Source organism: Grus americana, chromosome 1 (assembly GCF_028858705.1).
Source record: "Grus americana isolate bGruAme1 chromosome 1, bGruAme1.mat, whole genome shotgun sequence".
NCBI classification, from domain to species: Eukaryota; Metazoa; Chordata; class Aves; order Gruiformes; family Gruidae; genus Grus; species Grus americana.
The window spans coordinates 65264411-65288013 of record NC_072852.1 but is presented as its reverse complement, the minus strand read 5'-3'; the positions used below and the strand labels follow the sequence as shown (position 1 = coordinate 65288013).

The 23603-nt window shown below is 42.0% G+C and overlaps 1 protein-coding gene across 2 annotated transcripts in view; it reads right to left on the bottom strand.

The window, feature by feature from the left end:
• Positions 1-23603, bottom strand: part of CREB3L2 (cAMP responsive element binding protein 3 like 2) — an 82923-nt gene that overhangs the window by 9819 nt on the left and 49501 nt on the right. Inside the window, exons 3-8 of one of the 2 annotated variants that reach the window (XM_054828724.1) lie at positions 13973-14139; positions 12287-12374; positions 10282-10460; positions 9481-9627; positions 8268-8326; positions 6831-6899 (exon numbers count right to left, since the gene is read on the bottom strand). In XM_054828724.1, coding sequence (XP_054684699.1) covers positions 6831-6899; positions 8268-8326; positions 9481-9627; positions 10282-10460; positions 12287-12374; positions 13973-14139 — 709 coding nt within the window. Of the gene's footprint in view, positions 1-6830; positions 6900-8267; positions 8327-9480; positions 9628-10281; positions 10464-12286; positions 12375-13972; positions 14140-23603 lie in introns of both variants that reach the window. The other variant, XM_054828714.1, reaches the window with a different exon arrangement.

Here is a 23603-nt window from a genome sequence, read left to right as displayed (position 1 = left end):
CTACTTGCTGGTTAAACAGCTTTTTGCTTCAGATTCCCCACCTGGCAATAATGCAGCATTTATGAATGGGTACAGATCATTAAAGTCCTCCCCTTGAAGTTAGAAGCACGGAATGGTTTTAGTTTTACAAGATTTTTACGTGTATTAGCACTGGATCTTTCAAAAAGATCTTTGGCTTTCCCTCAACTGATGTCCCTGAACAATTACTTCTTTAGCACTTTCAGAAGGCTCTTATAAATATAAACTGTATTTTCAGTGTTTCTACAAGAAACAATTCAGGTAAGCATACAAACAACTGAAACTGCTCTATGTGCAAGTGACTAGATGCATATACAATCTGGTTCTGTGTCATGAATTCAGCAGGAGTTTCACTATCATGTGAAAAGGCACAGAAGCAAGTTTATAACTGCTCTTATTGGTGTTAGACGTATACAGCTACCTCCTTTTTCTGAAAACCTGCTGTACAGTGGTTTGGACCACATGCTGGACCCTTTTCAAAGAGAAGGTCTTAAAGCCAGACATGGGCACAGACTTCATTCCCCATAAATTCATTTATTAAAGCACTTCATTGCTAAATTCTCCAGGAGTTGATAAAAATCACAGATGCTTGCAGTGGCTACTCTGACTGTTACTTCAGAGGTCCCAACTTCGATGGCAATTCTGTTCTGGTTGGAGCCAACAGTCCCAGACCAAGAAGGTATTCTGTCCTTCTGGCTGTTTTTCTTTCGCTGTATGATCATCAATTACTACAGTTAGGATACAAGTAATTTACATGGGAAATTATCTCAAAGAATGACTGGTAGAGGGTTCTCACAGCACTTTTCATTTTGTTTCCATTAAAGCTTTTTAATAGACAAGGCCTAATCCAAATATTTGCCCTCGACACAGTCAAATATAGTACACTTTTGCATCAGGATGTTAACTTTGCTATTTGTTGCCAATTTTACTTTTCATTTCTCCTGTAAGTCTCACAACCTATTGCAGAGGGTAACCCCCACAAAACTCCAGGCAACAGCTTTGGAGGCTGTGACGTTAAATGCTAAAGCAAGAGGCAAGGTTAGGATGTCAGAGAAAATAGAAGGATTATTTTAAGATTAAACTGGCTAAAAGCTAATTGTAGGACAGACCCAGAGGTGCCTTCACAGCTCAATATACACTTGTCTGCCTATTATTATAGATTTTTTTAATCATCAATGCTCATTGCTAATTAGAGTTTAATGAATTCAAGGACTTCAGGAATGCATTCTGAAATGAGCACAAGGCATGCTCACAGCACAGATTTATCTGGGCCAGCAGATCCTTCTCAACTTATTAAGGAAAGATGTCTTGTATGCTCTTGAGACCACGGTTTATTCTGCAACTCAATATTTAAAAAAAGAAAGTGATTTGTCTAATTCAGTCCTTTATTCACTATTAGAGAGACCACAGGCAAATTAAGAGATGAAAACACTGTCCATCACGTAAATGAGACCATCCTAATTCCCTGCTCCCTTCTGCCTCTTTCCCCAATTCCTCCTCCCATCCACTACATGGCAAAGGGTTCACAAAGACTTGCTTGAAATGCTGATCACTCTTGTCACTTTTTGTGGAGGCGTCAGTGAGAAAACAGCTAATGGCTGGTGAGGAAATCAACAGAGAAGAGGCAAATCTCTTCATCTTGCTCATCTCTGCGTTTTTGTGTCCAATTTAAAAAACCTGCTGGGCAGAGTGGGCCCAGAGAGCTGATTCTAAAACTCTCTCTTTTTGGAAAGTATAATTAGGCAGGTATTCTGAGATCTCCTATACACAGAGGAAGATTCATCACCCACCTTATTTACCAACTACCTTCGTATAAAATGTTTTTCTCCCCTAGGACATTTATCTGAGCAGAGCTACTGTCGTCTTCTCAGCAGACAAGGACTCAGTGTTGGGAGCTGATGGGCTACAGGTGCATTTTCAAACCAAGTGCCAAGGCAAGAGCAAGAAACAAGTTTGTTCAGAGATGATACCAGTTTACCCTGCCATTGCCAAAATGGGACACCTTTCTTGGTGCTTTTATTCTCTGTTTGAATCTGGAATGGTGGAAGACTGCATTACAAGGTCAAAAGATGTCCTTTCCCATGCAAAAGCTGCTGTCATTGTTACTGGATGGCTGCAGGGATGATCTGGACTAAGAGGGAAAAGGAGCAGCTCTGCACTCTAGAACAGGAACTTAGGTTAAAACAAGAGGCTCCCTCTAAATAGCAGCAGGAAGGCCACGGACACTTCTAGTGAAATACTCTGCCTATAGCTAAGTCCTAAGAGGAGAAAATGCAATCCCAAGGCAGTGTGCATAAGGGGGTTTGCACCCACAGGGATTATTTTCACTGTCTGACACATTTCCCAGTGATATTCAATTAGAGGGTCACCTCCGTAGGAGGTGTGAACGTGCTTTCACGCTTTTCCCTGCCAATGGAAGCACCTCATAGGAAAGCTGTAAAGTGACTGAAGACTCCTGCTCTCCCTTCCACATGCTGCCAGCAAATTCACTCTGCCTGTGATGTCTTGTTTTCACATGCACATTGATGTATTCATCTTCAGAAGAGTCCCTTTCACTACCAAAGTAAGGAACAAGTCAAGGCTTCCCCTCTGCTTCCAGGGACACTTTGATTAAGGACAGGAAATTTGTCACTCCAAGCCCTAGCCACCTGGGAGGCTTCCTCAATTCAGTGTTTATGTTTAAAATCCAACATGTATTGAAACAAAAAAAGACAACTTCTAGCGGACAACAAACACTGTTTATTTTGATCAACATTTTTCAGAGAATTTACCTACTTTATGAGGAAAAAAACCCCCTAATTTTGATAAGGAGAGAGAAAAATTACTCTGTCTTCCAACTCTACACACAGATTCCCTCTCTGCCTGTCCTATTTCTAGGAAAGAAAGCAAATCCCAAAGTAAGGTTTTCACTGAAAGACCAGAATACCTCAAAGCAGAAAAAAATCCACAATTTTTCCTCATTTGAATTACAAAGAAAAAATCTAGCCATTTTTCATCAAAGATGTTCCAGCATAAAAACACTGTCCTGCTGGTTTGAAAAAAGAGGAGTCACTCCAGCTGCCACACTTTGTCAAGTATTATAAGGGTGGTCTGAAGTGAAGTGCAAGATATCTCACTGCAACTTAAATCCAGATCCTTCACTCCTTGAAAATGACTTGGTAAAATAGCTTTACTAGCCTCAAATAAGGGAACAGCCATGCAAATCAGTGAAGTCTGGCAGCTTTGGTGCTGATAAACCCTTGGTGGGTCAGACTGATATGCAATTTGATCTTTAGATGACTGCTGAGTAGCTTGAGCAGGAGAAATGGAAGACCATCCCAATTGCATTTACAAAGCCACTGCCTTTAAGGTGCCTGTCAGAGTGGAGATCTACACAACTTGCTGGTCATTACTCCATGGGAGCAACTCTAGCAGCTACTTGCATGCACTGTCCATGTGTGACATACTCAACCCTATGCTAATTAGATCCTATGTCTATGATTTCTCCAGGAAAAGTGATCATCAATGTATTTATAAATAAAGACTCAACAGAAGTGAAAAGCAAAACTACTTCTCATATGTCAGACAGAGTACCAGATGTTTCAATACCGTCTTTAAGCGCAAATACCCATGGCTTCCAGCTAGACAACACTGGTGTCAGAGACCATATTCAAGCCCCTAGATCATCGGCAGTTTCTGCCTTTGGTCCCAGTGTCAAAGTGTGAACGGATCAAGCCTTCTTGGTGACTGGGACAAGCCAGTTCAACTCTTGGTGCCAGCTTCTTCTCAAACCCTTTGCTTTTTAAGAGAGCAGTACCCCACATGTTCAGATGCTACTGAATCCGAGAGCCTGGCTCACTCGTGGCTACAAACGTAACAGATATGCATATAATAATATGCTTCCTTAGTTTGGAGAAAACTGCCTAGAAAGGAACTTGGATGGGTTTCTTTTAAGGGACTGAGTCACATAAATTAGGAGAGGAAACATATGCTAGTGTTCTAATACTAAAGATGCCAAAAATACTGCAGTCACCCACTCAGAATAATGAGAATTAAACCCCTTCCCCCACATCTTGATCTCCAGCCTCCTGCCTTGCCTTTTAAGATGCATAAATGTCAAGGGAGATGCTTCTGGATGCAAAGTTTTTGACCACACTTGCACCTTTTACATTACATCTTTTCAAATCCTCCAGAATTTCAGGCTAAGGCAGGCTCTCAGGGAACATTCTTCTAATTTTTTTTTATGTTACTGAGAATAATGTAGAAATATTTTTACCAGAAGAAACTCTAGCGTTTCCATGGTTTGGAGCCAGATTTTGAAAGGCAAGCAGGGTTTCCCTGAAGTCTTAGGTATGTATCTGTACAAAATGTGTTCTATATATAGAATAACATGCTCTAAAAAACTGATTGTGCATACTGAAAGGAAACTCTGCTGTTCAATAGTTGTACATTTTGGAAATTGTCCTTCAGTTCCTCTCAATTTCAGCCAGACTATAAAAACATGATACTGACTGACAGCACAGACATGTGGACGAACTTTTTGGTAAGCAGCTGTAGCCCAATGTTCCAACAAGGTAAAAACCCAACTTTGTCTTCATCCACACTGCATGCATGAACATTTTTACATGTAATTACACCTCTTATTTTCCTGTTATCTTTTTTCCACTCTTCCAATTTTTCACAACAAAAGAACAGCTCTAATGTTTGTAGATCTACTTTTAGATAAGACCTTCAACAATGTCATCAATTTTTACTGCATTGAACACTCAAAGTGGCAACTAAAGGCAACTGGGGCTCTGTTCTGGACATATTAAATAAGATATGTGTGTGTATGACTGTATGCTAGGTACTTTCAGAAAGAAAGTCCTAACATTTAAATTTCAGCATCCAAGAATAAACTGACACTGCATAATTTTTACCACCACTGCTCTGAACTTTGATTCCTGACAGTACATAGGAGATGGAAGTACCAGATATAGGATGCTGCAAAGACAAATTCTGAAACATTTGAACAGTTTCTGGATGTCACATCAAGGCTCTGTGCAAATACCAATAAGGAAGCAAGACGTTTTGAATTCACTGTAGGAAGCAGATAATGTATCGTAAACAAGGGCCTTGTAACCATTCTCTGAATGAGATGGTTGCACAATTATACACTAAATAAGAAAAGTGGCTCTTTGGGTTTAAGGTGAAAAAAACCCATAATGCGGTACGTTACATAATTCAGGCTTGATGAAAGCAGGCACTTTTACAAATTCCTCAGTACTTCAATTTGAAGTCTTAACAGATTTTAGGTACAGTTTGTATCTAAATAGCCAAAACAACATTGCCACGAATTACAAGAATTTCCGTGCAGAGGGTCAGGAACATCTGCTTCTCTGCAGGAGATGACAAATCAGTATCAATGCTATTGCAGAGGGAAGAAAACAATGCAACTCATCCCATATGCCCAGGGTATGAAGGATTTGGAGATAATATCACTTAGTTAAATATTTTTAGAGTATTTAGCATGAGAGAATGAAGATCATCAAATAATAGAGAAGATGCTAAAGGTCCTGTCTAAAAGGACAGACAATACCAACAAAGCTGTTGTCATGACCGCATCCACAACAACTTCGAGATGAAAATGCCTGGCCAAATTTAGCTGAACTGGGGAGAACTCTGGGCTTACACAACATGTTGCCCCTGAGTGGTTCATCCACAGCTGCATCCTTCCTTAGAGCAGCTGGCTTCAGCACCTCTTAGGACAGACCCTAGGAGAGAAAACCCTATTCCACACCTACAGAACAATTTCTGGTTCTTTTATATAAAACCCTGGAGGAAGATACAGGAGGCACAGAAATGGCTTGGCTCTCTTCAAACAAGCAGCAGATGTCTTTATGCATGAGCAGTGTGTGGGAGACTCTCCAGCAAATTACGGTGCTACAGGGTCTGGCTCCATGAAATTAGAGATTGGATCCGGAGATTAGAAACAACACATGCCACTCAATTAGCAATACATTGGCTGCCAGACAAGCTCTAGGGCCATTTTCCATGATCGTGGGTCTTATCTTCAAAACCCAGCCTCCTCCCACACTTCAGCACTACCATCATGTTCAATGGTAATATTCAACCATCACTACAAATGCCTCTAACTAGAAGGTGTTAACAGTGGGCTTATCATTGGAGTTTGCCATCATTTGAGAACAAGCCGAGCATAAGCCATGACTGACACTCCGCTCTCAGCTAACATCCGATTAAAAGCTCAGCTATTGAACATTTTCTGGCACGTGTGCTTTGAGAAAGCCACCATTGAGTCACCAATTTCTTCAGAAATCAAGAAACAAGAAGTTGATTTTCCCCCTCCAAATGAAGGAAATTCTGGGGTGTGAGATGGTTAGAAGGGTGCACAATAATTGCAATGACATCTAGTAGTCCAAAAGGAACTAATAATGACTCTTGAGCTTCAGCATCAGAATTTCTGGAAGTGTCATGCTCCAGGTCAAGGTCTCCTGTCTTTCACTAAATAAAGACAATTTGGAGAGTTGGGCTGTAGTTTTTTGTTATGTATCACTAACCATGTTTCCTCGGGCAGTGGAAGAACTCAAAGAAGAGTGCTAAAAGGTTTCTCAAGCACACCACAGGCTAGGGAGACAGTTTAAGACCTGTCATCAAAGCCTCTATGCTTTACAATGCACTGCAGTCACAATAACTGGTCTTCCTCATCTTTCTTTCACATTAACCAGATCAGATACAGCTATTCTTCATATTTCAATTGATCTCTGAATTTCCAGATTTTCACTTTTCACTGTAATATCATGCTACAGTTTTGTTTTATTCCCTTTGTACCTTACCTGTTAGTATTCTCCAGAACTTCAACCTTCTTACGCAGCTCACTATTTTCATTTGAGCAAGTCTCAACTCTGGAAACAGCACAAGGAAAGAAAGAGGAATGTAAAAAAATCAGTCATTTATTAAACTTGCTTTCACAGAGAGCTCTAAGATCTTGCCTACATTTAATGAAAAGTTACACCAAGGAATTTTAGTCATAATATTTAAACATACTTCATGGTGTAGAAGACATTGCAAAGGATACTACTAGCTGTGGAACATCTGCTTACAGTGCTCAACTACATCCCAGCAGGTGCAGCTCATTCAGGATGGGCTGTAACTACTTTTTGCCCCTTGAAATAGCAACAGCAAAGACCCTGCTCAGACCTTCTCTGTGCGTTCAGGCCATGGGATAGGTACTTTAAAAGGCACAGAACATGCCATTTTTATATTGTTAGCAAGTATTTTGTGCAAAGGTGTTCAGTGTGTGCATTTCATTGCTAGGATGAGGCACCAAGCAATACAGCGAATGCCACGCTTCTCAAATTAGATCCTCGAATTTCAAGCTTAGGGAGGTTAATAAGCCAGGAGGATTCATTTCCAAGAGAGTGCTCGTTTCCACACTGCCCCTGAAAGCCCCCTAAACTAAAGCTGATTATCATATGACATGCCACATAAGAGGTCCAAGTAAAAATATGGGACTCGTAAAAAGACAAACATGAGCAGCTGGAATAGCTTCAGGAAGGAAAAAGTTAAAGGGAAATAGCTTTGACATCTCTATGCATATGGTGGAATTTCACAAAAGTAACTCTGAGAAAGCAAGACTTATCCATAAAGAGATAAGAAGAAAAAAAGGAAATTACATCAAGGATATCACCAAAGATGGTACAAGGGGTTTAATAGACCCATCTGGTGAAGTGCATAAGAAAAATACTAGAATACTTGTTTGTTGGAAGAAAGATTAACTTGGGATATAAATTACTAACTGGGGGTTTGGCTCCTTCTCGCTAAAGGAAGTTGATGGGTCACATGCTGTTTTCCTGAGCCCTGCTTATTTTCCCAGGCAGTCTTGACTCACCCACTTCCTATTTCTGTCTCCATCTGCACTAGAAGACAGAACATATTCATTCTGAATCCACCTTTTCCTGGACACTGCCCATCCACTAGACCGATAGAGTTGCATAAGGGGGAGGCTGATAGCAGATAGGTCTTGCCTTATTTAACGTTTAAAGACTTTATCTGCATATTAGCAACGTGCTGGAGGTAGACACAGTTACAAATGCAGCACCCCAGCACACATACAAGCAGAAGCCAGATGAAGGGCCTTTTCTCAGTCACAACCACGAGATGGCAGCTGGCACTCTGTGCACGAAACAGTCCCAGCATCAACAGCTGGATCCCTTCCCAGTCCAGCAACCAGTGCTATTGGCCTGCTTGAAACAGGAAGGAGGCTGGCTTACTTTTTTTCCAGACTGTCCATGTATTCTTTCTTTTTTCTTCTACTTTCCTGGGCAGAGATCTAAGGAAAAAAGAAGAAAAACACCAAATATTTGCATAGAAAAAAAGAAAGCATCAGAGATAAATTAACAAACTGGTAAAAAGCCCTGACATTATCAGATTCAATCCTCCATGCTGTTCTCATTTCTATTCCTGGGTTTGTTCAGATTTAAGAGAAGGCTAAGGAGGAAATCCTATTGCTGTGTTCAACTATCTTGTGTGGCAAAGACAATGTCAGAGTCTTCTCAGAGGCATACAGCAAAATGGCAAAAGGCATCAATACAAGTTGCAACAAGGACATTCCAATTAGACATTAAGAATTCTATTTATTTGTTTTTACCACAAGAGTGACCTAATATGGGAACAGGCCACCCAGAGATGCTGGGGACTCGTCACCCTTTGAGACAGTAAAACATGATTGGACAAGTGCCTGAGCAACTTCTCTAAGCTGACCATGCTTTCAAAGCAAGGAGTTGGACTAAAGGACCTCCAGAGATCCTCTCCAATATAAATGACTCTTATTATATGAAAGTGGTACATAAAATGTACAAGGTCACTTCCAAAAATTTTCAAAAAATGTATTTCAGGACCAAACTCCAATTCAGTGTGGGCAAATTTACACCTAATATCCTCTACAACAAGTGAGCTGGCCAAGTCTGGAAAGAAAAAAAAAAAAAAAAGCTTTCCTTCCTATCACTAGGCTTTTCCTCATGTTGGAAGAAAGAAAAGACTCGTAGGGCATTTCACAGCCTTAGTATCAACCATCCATTTAAAGATCATGGAATTCAGTGATCAAAAGACTAGGGCACTGAAATACACAGTCAGATTTCAAAACATGAAACAGTGGAAAAGAAGACCTTCAGCACCACAGAAAGAGTACAGAGGTCTTTGCCTACCGTAAGGGTAGGATTGTACTGTTTTTAAAATGGAGCCAAGGAACAGCAATTTGATACCCTGCCTGCTAAACACTCTGTTGTTCATGTGTTCAGGTAAATACCTAGACAGAGGCACCCTGTCACAGTGACAATTTGATGGATGTGTTTATGAACAAAAAACCCCAATTTATTAAAAGACATCTTACAGCATTCAACAGTACCACAGATAATTACTGTAGAATTGCTGCAGCATTTTTTTAAGTGGAGTAGGAATTACTCAGCAAAGCTAACTAACATTTACCTTGTTCTTTATTTTCCTGCGGATTTTCTTCAGCACTTTCTCCTCTGCTTTTGTCAGGGGCAGTTTGGTAGGGATTGGGTACCCCTCTGCTATCAGCGTCCTCTTCTCCTCCTCTGTCAGGATGAGTGGGCCGGTCCCCTGTAATTTCTGCAAATGTCATAGAAATGAAATAATATAATAGTAAGTATGCACAGCCCTAGAGAAAAGCTGCTGGGGAACAGAGGCAGCAGCTCTCCCACTTCAGAGGACTCTGCTTACTAACACAACAGCCTCTTGTAATTGGGAATGCATGGAAAGGAAAGACCTTTTAGATAGCTTCCATTCAGAGACCGAACCTTTGGGACAGGACTCCCTCAAACCAGTTGTTCTTGGCCCAGGTCCGCACATGCAGAGGCCAAAAGTAAAACTTCCCTTGGCTCAAACAGGGAAAGAGATGAATGAGAAGGGCAACAGAAAATCCCTCCCTACAGATCACCACTTGCTTTTGACAAGATGACAGATGCAGATCTACCAGGAACAGGTTAACCCAGCAGGGCTGGGCCCTAGTGCAAAACACAATCCGTGGTGGGAGAAACCTAATAACACTGTTGAACCCTGTCTCAACCTAGAGGAGAGGCACACACTGTTCTCTGTGGGAACAGAACAGACCAGTGAGCAAGAATTACTGGATCTGCAGTTTTGACCAGAGATGGATTCATGTAAAGAACGACAGAAAGTTAGCAAATCCATGGCAAAACCAGTAATTAAAAAAAAAAGAAATAAAAGAGAGACAGATAGACAGATGCTGAAAGCCCAACTTACATGCGGTGCAGTCAGGAGAGGGGAATTGGAGAGCGCTGAAGCTGTGCGCGATGTCACTTTAGCTGTGGCTTGTAGCTGGATTGGGCTTGAAGGAGGGAGCGATCTAGCTGGGCTCTGCCCTCCTTCAGAGTCACTCCCATGGCTGCTAGGAGGGGTTGGAGGTAAATGCAGGGGATCCACTGCTAAATGGCGAGAGAGACATATAACACAAGGTTTGAGGTGCTAATTTCAATTTCCACTAGAGCCGCCACTACCACCACCACTCAATTTACAAGACTAGGGCTGCCTGCTAAAAAATGGATCGAGCAAAAAGTGGCAAATTGAAAGATTTTTTAAGCGTGCAGGTCTCCAAAGGAGGAATGAAATGCAGCAGCTATCTTTAGGTTCAATAGACAAAACAGAGCTCTCTGCATATGCTCCAGTCATTTCTACCTACACTTCAGCTTCTCCAAATGCTTTGAGGTTTAAGTATAACCCTCCAGTACAAGTCCCCTGTCCCCGGAAAACCACATGAACAGACGGGCTCTGAGCCAGTGTGCTTTCTCTCCAAAAACAATAGTCTCCGAACTTTGCTGTGGATTAAACAAATAGCCAGTATTTTTTGAGAGAAGGGATCACGTCCAAGGTGTTATATGAACAGGGATGAGAGAAATAATCTGCCTCCTAAGGACTTGTTTTGGCACAACTGGGAGGAAGTGACAACCTAGTGACAGCAAAGGCTTTAACGGACTGATGGAGCAGGAGTAGCACAGGCAACCACCGCAGGAACCTCTCTCACACTGTGCTATCCCAGGCCACAAGCTAACTTCTACTGCACTTGCAGCCAAAAGAACCTGTGCTAGAACTGGCAAGCAAAGTGCTGCTTATGACCAAATGGGTCTGGACCAAGAGAAACAGGGCAATGTTTCACCTACTCATATTACGAGGACGATTTAGCAGATGTCCAAAACAGCCATAACTAAGTCTTTTTTTTTTTTCTCTGAGATACATTTACAGCAATGAAAATCAGGAGTAGGAAGATAGAGGGCTGAATTTGCCACCTTCCACTTCTGTTATACTTTGCAAATTTGAGTTGAAAAGATCAAACGGGTGGTGGGGGAGGAAGAAAAATAGTAACAAAAAAAAAAGCCATTATACATGAGCTCTTTTTTTCTAGCATCTTAACTCTAGTAGTTACCAGAAGATACACATTTGAAAAACAGCAAGGCCCTTAATTGCACAAATTGAGCAACTGAATCTATACCCTGGGTTGTGATATAGCCTCCCTTTTTCCACCTGCCACACCACTTGCTTCTCTCCCTAGAGCAGTTCTACTTACCTACACAAATGAATTCATTAACAGAATATCAAGTGTTCCTGACTGAGATGCAGTTATCTGCTCAAATTTCAGCCCAAATATTTGGCACTTTCAAACTTTTCTTGGGTTAACATGTGTCAGAAAACCATGTTTAACTTTCAGGATAGGGATCACTGCTCCTCCTTCCCCACTTATAGATTAGTGCAAAGGGATCCTGGTGGTTCTTAAAAACTCTACTAAAACTAATGTGCTACAAAGAGATGCACCTAACTTTTAATTTCATATAAATTCACATCCTTGCTTTTGTATCAGAGGTTAAAATGGTAAAGTTTCCACTTATGCTTTTCATGCTTTCTATGCCTTAGTTAAGTCTCCTCAAACTGATTTCTCTTCTAGCCTAAATAATCCTATACTTTAAGGATTCAAGGTCCCTCCAGCAACTGTACAATTGTTAATACACTACAGACAAAAAAGGGATCATTTTCTTTGTGATGAGCAAGGAAGAAAAAAAAAAAAAAAGAAAAACACATAAATGGGTCAGAGAGAGGCTGGCTCTTCAGCAGCCTGAGTGGAATCCCTAGAAGGCAACAGCTTCAGCCTAAAGATTAACATGGCGAATGAGGAAGCCAAATATTTAATCAGGGTAAAGTATATTCATTGTGCATTCTGGTCATCTCTCCCTGCATTTTGAGTTGGTAATTAACAGACCTTCCTTAGAAGAGAGGTTCAGGAACTGATCCACTTCATGGGGCTCCAATTTAATCTCTGGAAGAACTTTCTGGCTCAGTGGTTTCATCTAGAAAAGAGAAATTAACAGCATGAAAACCCAAAGCACACATCTTAAAAATCTTAATAGAAGGATACAACGATGACTTCTCCATAAATGGAGAGGTTTCCCTCTCCTCCTGCTCTGCTACAGGCAAAGCTTTGACTGCTTCACACAGTTTGCTAAACGAGGCTACAGAGAATACTGCCCTGACTACTCCCACTGTGGCTTTTCTTACTTCTATATTTAGCTAAATAAAAGATTATGCCTCAGAGATGACATTTCAGACTGAAAGCTAGCATGCAACCCACTCAAATTACTTCTCTTAGCAACAGAGCTGCCTCTAGGATTTGCCGGACCACACAGTCTGTTTGAGCAGAGACAGAAACACTCCTGGCAGTGAGGGAGAGCCTGTTCAAGACCGTTGTCATCTGGGAGCAAAAGCAAGGTGCCAGCCGCTGAGCACCAGATTATCGGACCCAAGTTCATTTCACGGTGTGGAGGAGCAGAAAAAGAGACAGTCACAGCTGAGCGAAGTTTGGAAGACATCTGGCTTGCCCTGTTGACAAGGTTGGGGCATCAGGCTGCCAAGCTGTTGCCAAGTCTGCCTGAATGCTACAAGCCCCAGGCTTGAGGAAGTCAGTCTGGCACACCAGCATGGTCACTGCAGCCAAAATCTCTCTCAATAACCTGGGTAACTAATCCGTGCAATGGTAATGAGCCACCAGCTAGTCCCAATATACTCTTTGCAAACCATGGCATCCCAAGCCACAGCAGGATTACGTACTGGGGGCAGCACAAGCAGACTAGAAGAGGATTATGGGAAACGTGTTTAATTTTTTCAGTTTCTCGTAAAATAATTTCTGTTGCACATATTTCTGATCCACATCCAAGTGGAAACATTTATTTTCAGCATACAGTAATTCCACCTGACCTGGACTGACATTGTACCCTAGGGACTGAGAACAGTCATGCTTCTTCCTCCACTGATGGGGACTCTCGTGAGCCATCAGCTGCTGCAGTTCACTCTCCTTAACTCAACCACAGCCAAATTATGTTCTTGTGAATGCCCACTGGCTGCTCCAGCTGTGGTCAGAAAGGCATCACAAATGCTCCTTACAAGGCAGGTTGGTGTGGAAGCAGCAGCAGGTCGAAATGTCAAAGCTTCATAGATCTGGCAAAAGTGACTTAGCAGGCAAACAGGGAAACTCTCCAGTCATTTCAAACAACGAGTTTTGTTCTGACTAGGGGAAGGCACAGCAGCACTAAAGCAAGTTATTATGGAAGACACTTAGCTTGTCACAGGCTCGATAGGGCAAATAAGTTAGACAGTTCAGGTGGGACTCGTTCATTAGAAACTGTTTAAATACTTTTTAAAAGGCATGAGCCCTAGGCTTTGGGGCTAGTATAGAAGAGAAAGGTAAGACCTGAAGATGCAAATAAGTGTTTTGAAACACAAGGTCTTACAGCAGTAGTGGGACACCAGCAAACATTAAAAAACATTAAAGCGTACTCTACTGTGCACCCTGAACTGACAACCTTTGGCACCAAGGAGGCTACACTGGCATGCAGAGTCTTAGGAGAATCTGTAGTTAATTGCGCAGAGAGGACAGAAAATTCGCATGTACCAGGGCATCCGTCTGTAGCTCAGCTTGTTCCCCCTCCAGCGACATGGTTGTGACAGTGAGACTGACTGAGGGAGCAAGGCCTGATGTCTCACACAACACTGGCTCAGTCTTTATTGCTGCTGGACTCAGCTCTGTAGCCAGACACCATTCCTCATTTTCCAGGTCACCTGCCAGGGAAGGAAATTGGACACCACAAGTTTAGGTCAGGAACAGAAAGACTACAAATGAAAATAATGTCACCCCCTCCTCCAGAGAAGGGAAACAAACACAGAAGGCATTTCAGTCTATCAACAAAACTCTGCCCTTACTATTCAGCTCTCAGTCAACGCAGACAACTGTGCCATTTCAGGGCTGTAACCTAATCCTAGCCCCAGGATACAAAGAGGAGCAGCGAGGAAAGACACAGAGCACTAATCACTGTACATTGCCGAAAGCTGCTAACATGCAGCAGAACAAGACTAAACAAGCCATTGGGTAAAGCAGCCAGAGACCCATGTCCTACACATGTTAATGCCTGCTGACTCAGTTTTATTCCTCCTTGTAGAGATAGCATTTAGCCAGACTTCTGCTCCTTCTACTGCTTGCAATCATCAAATAGCCAGAGTGGTAATATTATACTTTTAAGAACAAATGATTTTTCACACTCCCAACTTCAAAGTTTTCCCCCAAGGATTCAATTAGTAAGTATAAAAGAGGATAAAGGCTTTGATGATTTCACAGGAGCACCAGTGCCACAGTGATCATGCTAATTTCCTCCCCAGAGCCTCTGGAAGTCACAGCACAGGATGCGTATTTTGACTGGCAGCAATGAAATGTGTATCACGTGTTGGCAGAATTGTCCCCTAGCCCCGCTTACCACAAGCTCACTAATCAGGAGAAAGCCATGCAACTTTTCACTAGACAAAGCGGAACTGTTTGCCTTGCACCATCAAGAACTGGAAGAAGGTTGGCATGGTAAGTTGGTAGCTCCCCATTTCCATTTATGAGGCAGCCACCACTGTTTGGCTTGCTGAAAAGGGACTTAACTCTCCCAGGTTTAAAGTATGATAGAGGATCAAGAACTTGGAAGGACTCAACCTTTAAAACAACCTCACTTTAAAAAAAAAAAAAAAAAAAAGGCATTTTTGGCAGTTGCAATTCTGCCTGAAAAAGTTCTCATCCCTACTGCTAGAGTTCAGTCATGTAAGTTCTTTTCGCTTGCAGAAGAGTACCCTACACCAGCTGTACTGCATCCCAACAGTGTACAGTGCGGTCCTCTGCCACAACTTGTCAGCAGTTGCGAGAAGCACGCCCATAAACCAACCAGCTGGAATCTGAGGCCAAATATACATAAGAGAAGAGTGCTGATCTTTCTTTCAAAGCTTTCGCCTGCCTTCATACAGAGTATTTACTGCATGTACGGAATTAAAGCACACAGTAAGCACATACACCGTACAGCTAGTAAACAGAAAGAGAGCTTTGAATTAACTGCATGCTGCATCAACACCATGGGAGGCAGCCATGGTGTTGTGGCTGTGCCCCCAGCAGCCTGCAAGGCTGACACAAGACCCTTACACATCTGAGCGTATCGAGCTGCTGAGATGTCAACAGATTTCAACTGCAAACAGGTAACAAAAATAAGAGTGGGCTTACAGCCCCCGTGCTGCTGTCTGCCCTTGCTATTAAGACCACACACACATAGGCACACAGGCGCTGGACAGAAGCTGGGTGACTGGAAGAAGGGAGAAGTATGTACATCTCCAGTGCTGGTAATTACTTTGTGGTGGGACCTAACCTCCACCGCTGGCAAGGAAGGAGGTAATTTGAGTAAAGACACACCAGGGAATTAAAAATGAAAAATGTGTATCCTGTAATCAGAAGCTCAAGAACAGTGAGCCCAGCTCTGCCAAGAGAAGTAACTGTACAGTAAGGGCTAAACACCGTATTTAAGTTTCTGGAGGGCTTACTCCCAAAGCTTTCTGGGAAATGCAGAAATATAAAAATAGAAGTATTTATGAAAAAAGAGGTAGCATTGTCTAAATATTAACTCAGGAGAGAGGACATTGCTCTCTTTCAAACCTCCCTGAGCTTCTCTACTCACAAACATGAGAGCACAGCTCCCTCCCTGCTGACTGCCATGAAATATTCAGTAAATCCATGGACTCCCTCTAGTTTGCTGTGTGTGAATCATTCAGATAAGAGTTTTAAAATGGTATCTTTGCCTGGAAAACCAGAATGCCTTGGCAAATGCAACTTTCAAATGCTTGTTTGGATAATTTCTGCTAAAATCTCCCCACATCGTCTTGTGCAGAGCCTCCACTCGCTGCCTCTTGCACATCTGGGTCCAGCTACACGGCGGCAGAGCTATTGTCTGTAATCTACTTGAGACTCCCTTTGGGAGGGAAGGATACATACAAATGAGAACTATCAGTGAACCAAGTAATTAGCCCTGAACTTTCTGAGATTTGTATCATCATGCACATAGAAGAAAAATCTAGCTGCGGGTGCCCAGCAAAACAGGGCATGTCCTCTAAGGCTGCACTTTGTGATGTTTATCACCTCTAATCCTCAGACTCATCATGAGGATTCAGCTGCTGTAAGACAGCAAGATACGCTGGCCTTCAGCTGGTCATTTTACTCCCCTGGAAGCTGACTTTGCTGATTAACCTGACATCCCTGCCATCACCATTTAGATCCACACAAACTGCTCAGAGTTATTCTAGCCTTTAAAGCCAGTCTAACGAGTTCGTAGGGTTATGGATGGTTTTCAGCAACAGCGACATGCTGCATTTAACACTGAGATAACTTGGAAGAACTGCATCTACCACTTTTTTGACATTGCCTCTTATGATGCATAGTGACAGCTGTCATTCCAGATGAACAACCCTGTGAAAGAAAGGGACGGAGCAAGACGCTGGTCGAATCCCACCTTCATACTTCCCTCTCCCTGCTTTTTCCAAGCCCCTGTTACTATCATGGTCAGCATTGTGCAACGCGTTACTTTCCTTTGACACATTCCAGCTTCTGAAGTCACCAACGATCTCTCCCCTGCTCCAAGAGAGCTGCAAGGACACTTCCCACTCTCTTTTCTCCTCTTCCTGAGCACAGTGGGTTGACATTATCTGAAAATCATTCTTAGTTTATTCTTATAATAGCCCTTAAGCACCTCAGCCTACGCTGCCAAGCACTGTACTAGCTGAACAAAGTGGCAGTCCTTGCCCCAGTGAGAATGCTGCAGAAAACCAAATTTAGGCAAATATGGGAAAAAAATTGAGCAGGCTACAGAACACTGGTCATACTGAGAAGCATGGCACACCCTCCAAGACAACACTATTTCTGACAGAGGGGTACGGAGAATCATGAGAGGTCTTATGAAATAATGAGAATAAGCGAGAAAGTGCAAGTGAAATATTGAAATGAAAGAGCAATGGAGGCTGGCTTAAGGGACCCACTGGAGGAGAAGGGAGGTGTCTTCTTCCAACCAAGCAAGGCATGCTGTGGAAAGAGTAGATGACTGATGTCAAGAATTTGAAGGTGAGTGTTTATATTTATATTTGTCATGATCCAGGAGGTACATGTGAACTAGCGAGAGTTCAAAACAAAAGGCTGCGAAAATGATCTTGGTGATAGTATTATAGATGGATGTGTATAGGGCAACACTGCATTGCTAAGGTGAGACAAAATGCGCTGCAAACCACACATAAAGAGAAGAAAGCCTGACGAGATCTAGCTATTCAAATAGCTAGGAAAACCCACATCCTAAAGATGGTCACTTTGGCTGTTAAAAAATCCCTTCTCAGGCTTCAAAACACTGATTCCAAAGTTCACTGTTGAACAAGTGATACTGGCTGTCAGTCCCTTTTCCCAACTGAAATTTCCTATGAACTTCAGAGCTCTACGATGCAATGACTTTTTAGATGAGAATCATTCGCCTTCACCTCCCCTTTCATAAGCCCATGAATGCTACGCATTTTGGCACATGAAGGAGCCTCTACAGTACTTAAAATCCCAGCTAACGCTTCTATGTGTGACGCAACTAGCACTGTTAAATTGCATATATGGACTATGTTAATGGAACATTAAAGTTGCAAAGCACCCAAGTATTAAGCAATACACAAAGGTTTAACTCAGTGTACTTTTGCATGTTATATACACCTAAAAATAGGAATGTTTTAAAAATGTAAGCAAACAATTTCTCTGCAAAACCTGTGCCTTACCCAACAAGCAGAATGCATGGCGCTCCCCTGACTGAGGAACTGTACCATGTTTTGTTATTCTCATTGTCCCATGCACAGTCTCATCTCTCCTTTACCAAATACAATTCAAATGCCGTTCCCACAGAGCTATTTAATTCCCTCCTAGGGCACAATCAAAATGCTTCACCAACCTGAATTAATTTCCACAGCGGTCCTGAAAATTCAAGTGAGCCATGGAGAGATTAAAGGCCCCAAAACATCTAGTAATTTAAAGTGGCCAACTGGAGAAAACTGGAATTGGATTTTTCAGATGAGTTAGCACTGTTGTTATACTTTACCAAAACACAGTATGCATTGAGTTTTCAGGTGCAGCCACTTCTGCAAGTTAAACATCAGAGATTATCTGCATCCAATCAAGCATCCAAAAAACCCATTCATCACAGCAACCCAAGGTTTTTGACACATACATCTAAGCTCTTCTGTGTCCAAGACTAAAATTACATTTCTTTGCAAAGTTTTTGTGTGCTGCTTTTGTCATCAAGCTTGTCCTACTTTTCCTGCAGACTCTTGTTTACCGTGCATCTTCCATCTTCTTTTTAAAAAAAAAAAAAAAAAAAAAGAGAAAAAAAACTCAGGAGCCTTACAAAGCGCCAAAGTAAGTTCACTCAGTGCACTGAACAAAGTTCTCACTGATAGGAAAACCTCTAAATGTGTCCTCTTCTTTCCCAGCTGCACTCATCTTGAGTCCAGCTTGGTCCCAGATACGACATGCAACGTGTTCTAGGATGCTGTGTATGCGATAATGCAGGAGAAGCAGCTCAAAATGGGACATAATTCCCTCAGTACTGTAAGGGTAAGCAGCGCACATTGTGCATATCTACAGCAAGGCATCCAAGTAGCGAGCAAACTCTCTGTCCTCTCTCTTTATTTCAGAGGCACTAATCCTGTCCCAGGTTCCATCATCTGCAGTTAAGACGGACAATGCTCGTAGGATCTAGCCAATATACTGCAAGTGGACTTTCCCTCTTCCCTTTCCTTTCTCCAGATCGCTACCCCCAAAAGGGAAAAGGCTATGCAACATTTTGCACAATGAAAGCTTAAGATCCATTATGATCTTAAGCTTAAGTCCATTATGAAGACTGAGTTACGCACAAGTGCTTGGCTTTGGGTGCACAACACACCCAAGTCAAGTTCTATGCTGCACACCACATACATTATGATGATGGTTTTCAACAGAAATGGATTTCAGTGCTCCTCTAAGCATCACAGCTGTAGCAATAATTAGTATGTGTGAATTGGACACACAACCAAGAAAGACTGTGTTTGTACATGGCAGAATTAATATATACTACTTCTGTGTTTGTTAAAAAACATTTTTACATATCTGTATTTATACATAGATATATAAAAATTAAACGTAGTATCTTAACAACACCATGTGCAGCTTTCTAGGATACTCACATTTCTCTGAAGAACTGCAACATTTTGCATCTTTCCTTGTTCCATATAATATTATGGGAAGGCAGGGTAGGAAAAGTGGAAAATAAGGTCAAAAATGCTTACTTCAACTGTACAGGTTTTTCAATATCAGTATTCCCAGCAAGTTTTGCTTTCCTTTTTTTAATTATTTCTATCCAACATTATTCTATCCAACTAATTCTTCAATCTCTTCTAACACACTACTTCCTTCCTGAGAAAAAGTAAATCTTCTCCAATATTGACTAAATGTCACCCTCTGTGATAGATTTACAGAGAAACAGAGCTTATGAAATAAGTAAAAAGATCTCCCTTGCTCCCCACATTAATTTCAGCACTATTCATTATAAGTTTAACAGAGACGCTTTTGGCATGGGTAGCCAAGTCGCATCAGTGAGTTGCTGTGTATTTTTAAAGAAATGCAATTAGAGATGCGCTCTCTCTCTCCCTCATCCCTCTCAAGTAGAGAGAATGCAAGTGTTCAGAGAAACAACATGATTTTCACCTTTTTTTCCCCTGCAGTAAAAAGGAAGACAGCACCACTAGGTAAACAAATCCACATGAGGGATGTACCACTGAACCTAATCTGGAAGGGAAAAAACATACCAACCCATACCACCACGACAGATCATAATCGCACAGAAAACAGATGCATGTCATTTGAAACAAGCCTACCAACGAGACCTGTAGAAGCATCAAGGGATATCCTTATATGCAAAGCAGAATGAAGAGGCAGTTCTTGCCTCCTCAAAGTTCATTGTCCAAGCAACAGATTAAATCACTACAGAAAGACAAAACCGAAAACTTAAGGAGACCACAAGAGACTACCAGTCAAAATACTTTGCACAGGTATCAGGAAAGACATCTCTGGATAGGGTAATGCAAGAAGATCCCTTATGACTCAAACTGTTCTCCAGCAAAGTGTATTCAAATAATCCCCCTTTTCAGCTGTGTCATCGATTTGAGCAAAAGGGCTTCAACTAATTCCCTTTTGGTCCGTGACAGACCCTGTACTGCCATCATGAACCGCAGGGCCTGGATGCACAGCCCACATGGCTTCTGCCCAGCTGTGCCATGTACAACAGTATGTGGGCTCAGACTCTGCACCAAGGGTCTGCATTTGCTAAACTGTACTTCAGACAAGTGTTTGGTCCTTGCCTGGATCCTACCTCTGAGCTACCATATACAGCTAGCAGCAGGACCCAAGGGTGCTCGCTAGCTCTACACCAGAAAAACACGGCTGCAAACTGCAAGGGGAAAACACCTCCTGGAAGAGCCTCACACCTTGTTTGTGGGCGAAATGGCTGCTTGGTCTCTGTTGGCACAAACACCCCACTGCGAACCCGAAAGGGCCTCTGCTGATCCATGGATTCTGGGCGTGCTGCTGGATGTGCCGCTTGCAGGCAAGTTCAGCGTCCCCAGCTCTGCAGTCTGAGCCTTTCCAGCTTCCCAAAGGAAAGTCAGACCTTTCTGGAGAAATAATTGCTTCCTTGTCTTCCCCCTGGGCTCGCACCGTCCCCAGTGCCCAGCTCTGGGCTCACGTAACACCCCCTGGCAGACACAAGCCCCGTTTATCATGCCTGAAATGCTGAACTCCAACGCCACTGCCACTACCCCCCTTCTCCTCCACGAGGTGAGAGCCCACATTCATCGACAAACAGTTTCTCTTACAGATTTTCCAGATGGCATTTCCCCCTCCCAGCGTGCACACACACACTCCCACCGCAAATAATGAAACCGAAGCCCTTGAAACAGCCTTGACAAAGGGGATACTGTTTGACTACCAAACATTGGGGTCCTTTTTAAAGTGCCAGGAAGGGAGAATTAAATAAATGGGCAAAGATGAGCAGCAGCGATACACAGCAATCACAATGCACAGCAGAAGTAGCCTTTCTCCTAACAAAGGATCATCAGTTGTACCTGCATCCCCTCCTTTGAGCGGCATGCAGTCCATCTAAAACCCACAGATTATTTGTATCACTATCAAAGTTATTAAGATAGAAACAAAGATACATTGTTCCTCCCATACCTAAACAACCAGGGTCAATACCCTCTTTCCTGAGAAGAATTTGACACTTTTCAATCAGAATCATCTTGTCATGTAAAACCCGCCAGGAGCTGTCTCAGGGTTACAGGTTCTGTCTGCTTTATCCTCTCCTCAGCCTAAGACTTTACACAGGCATAGCTGTCAGCTGGGATGCAGTCCGTGATGTTTCTAATTATTTTGCTTAGGGGTATCAAAATGTTATTTTTATAGCATCATTCTTTATATATATGGAAGTGAGGCACAGACTGAGGTGGTAGCTTGTCTTTACACATAGCCTTAACGCTCGATACAATTAAATGTCCTATAAAAGATTATGTGAGGGTTTTTTTGTTTGTTTTGTTTTTAAGATATGTGAAAATGATCCACAGAAGCATTGTGTTCAAATAAAACAGTTCGTACCCTTCTGAATTTTTCTCCTCACACAGATATTGTGAAGGCATATCCTTCTCACAGCAGCAATCAGCCTTTGAAGAACATTAAAAGGACTCGAAGCTCACAGCAAATAACTGAGCATCAATTCCCAGTGCAACACCACAGCTAAAAAAGAGTGAGATCACTGGTTTCAGCAGGACTGGAAGTGGGAGGAGTGTTCCCCTAATATTCATCATTAGGGAAACTATTCCTGGGAAATCAGCTCCGGTGGTCACTTTACACAGAGTTTTGAAAAGGAACTGCAAATGTTCTTTTGTTTAGAAAGGAACTGCAAGAATAGCACGATGTCCAGAGTATATCACATATAGGGAAACATGAAATAAGTGCAGTTCATTTAAGCTGTATCCAAGCAGAAATCAAGAGGAAACTTAATCACAGCCTACAAACACCTGGGGAAAGAGGTTTCCAAGAGCAGATGGTTCTTTACTCCTGCAGGGAAAAAGGCCATAAAGAGATTCTGGAACTGGAAGCTAAAGGAGCTCTGACTGCAAATAAAGTTGTCAATTATTAACAGTAAGCATAAGTAATCACCAAAATGTCCACCTCTAAATCAAATCTGATGTTTTTCAGACACTGCCGCCCAAGTCGAAGTTACAAGCTTGATTCAGAGTGACCTACTGAGATTTTGGACCTTGGACATAAAACAGTTCTCATCCTTTAAAACTGCAGATGCTGACAAGGACTGACTGCCACCCATCCACATAAAATCACTCAAATACAGGCTATCACCATCAAAAGGCTTCCTCTCCATTCCTTAAACAAACACACAAAAATACAAAACCTACACAGGAAAAAAGTTGCATTGGAATGTACTTGCAAAAATTATCAGAATGGCTTTGACAGCATCTTTTCAAAACACAAGTGAATTTCTTTGTTCAGTTCCATTTTCTTTAAAGTCAGGGCAGAGGAGGTTCCATTTTCATTGTTCACATCTCATTGACTCAGTATTTAGAGAAAAAAAAGAGAGAAGCAGGGCAATGTGTGTGTATATATAAAAACTGAGTATATAACCTATTATAGATAATATAACCTATATAACCACATATACATTATTCCTATATATATACACACATATAAAATGTATGAAGACCACCCTGAGCCTCAAGCCCACAGGTGCCTCTACATGAAGAGACAGAACAGGACACTGATTACTGCTTGTGAACTCCATACATAAGCAAGCTTTTTCCTGTACAAAGCGCTGCCTGAGATGGGGGCTGGATTTGTCATGGAAGGGCTATTTGCACTGGAGAAGTAGGAGGCATATACAATGGTTTTTGGCGTTTTGTTTGTTTGGTGTGGGTTTCTTGTTTGTTTTTTTCTTTTTCAAACCATGTATGAAGATGGAGTTGAAATTTAAAAAGAAAATTTAAGTTTTAAAAGCACATTACAGGAAAACATAACCTCAGCAGTAAAAAACCCAGTAACAATACAGGTTATATTCTGGGGGCAGCCGCAGTTTTGGCACAGCTAAGTGTAAAATAGAAACATACCATTTTTGCAA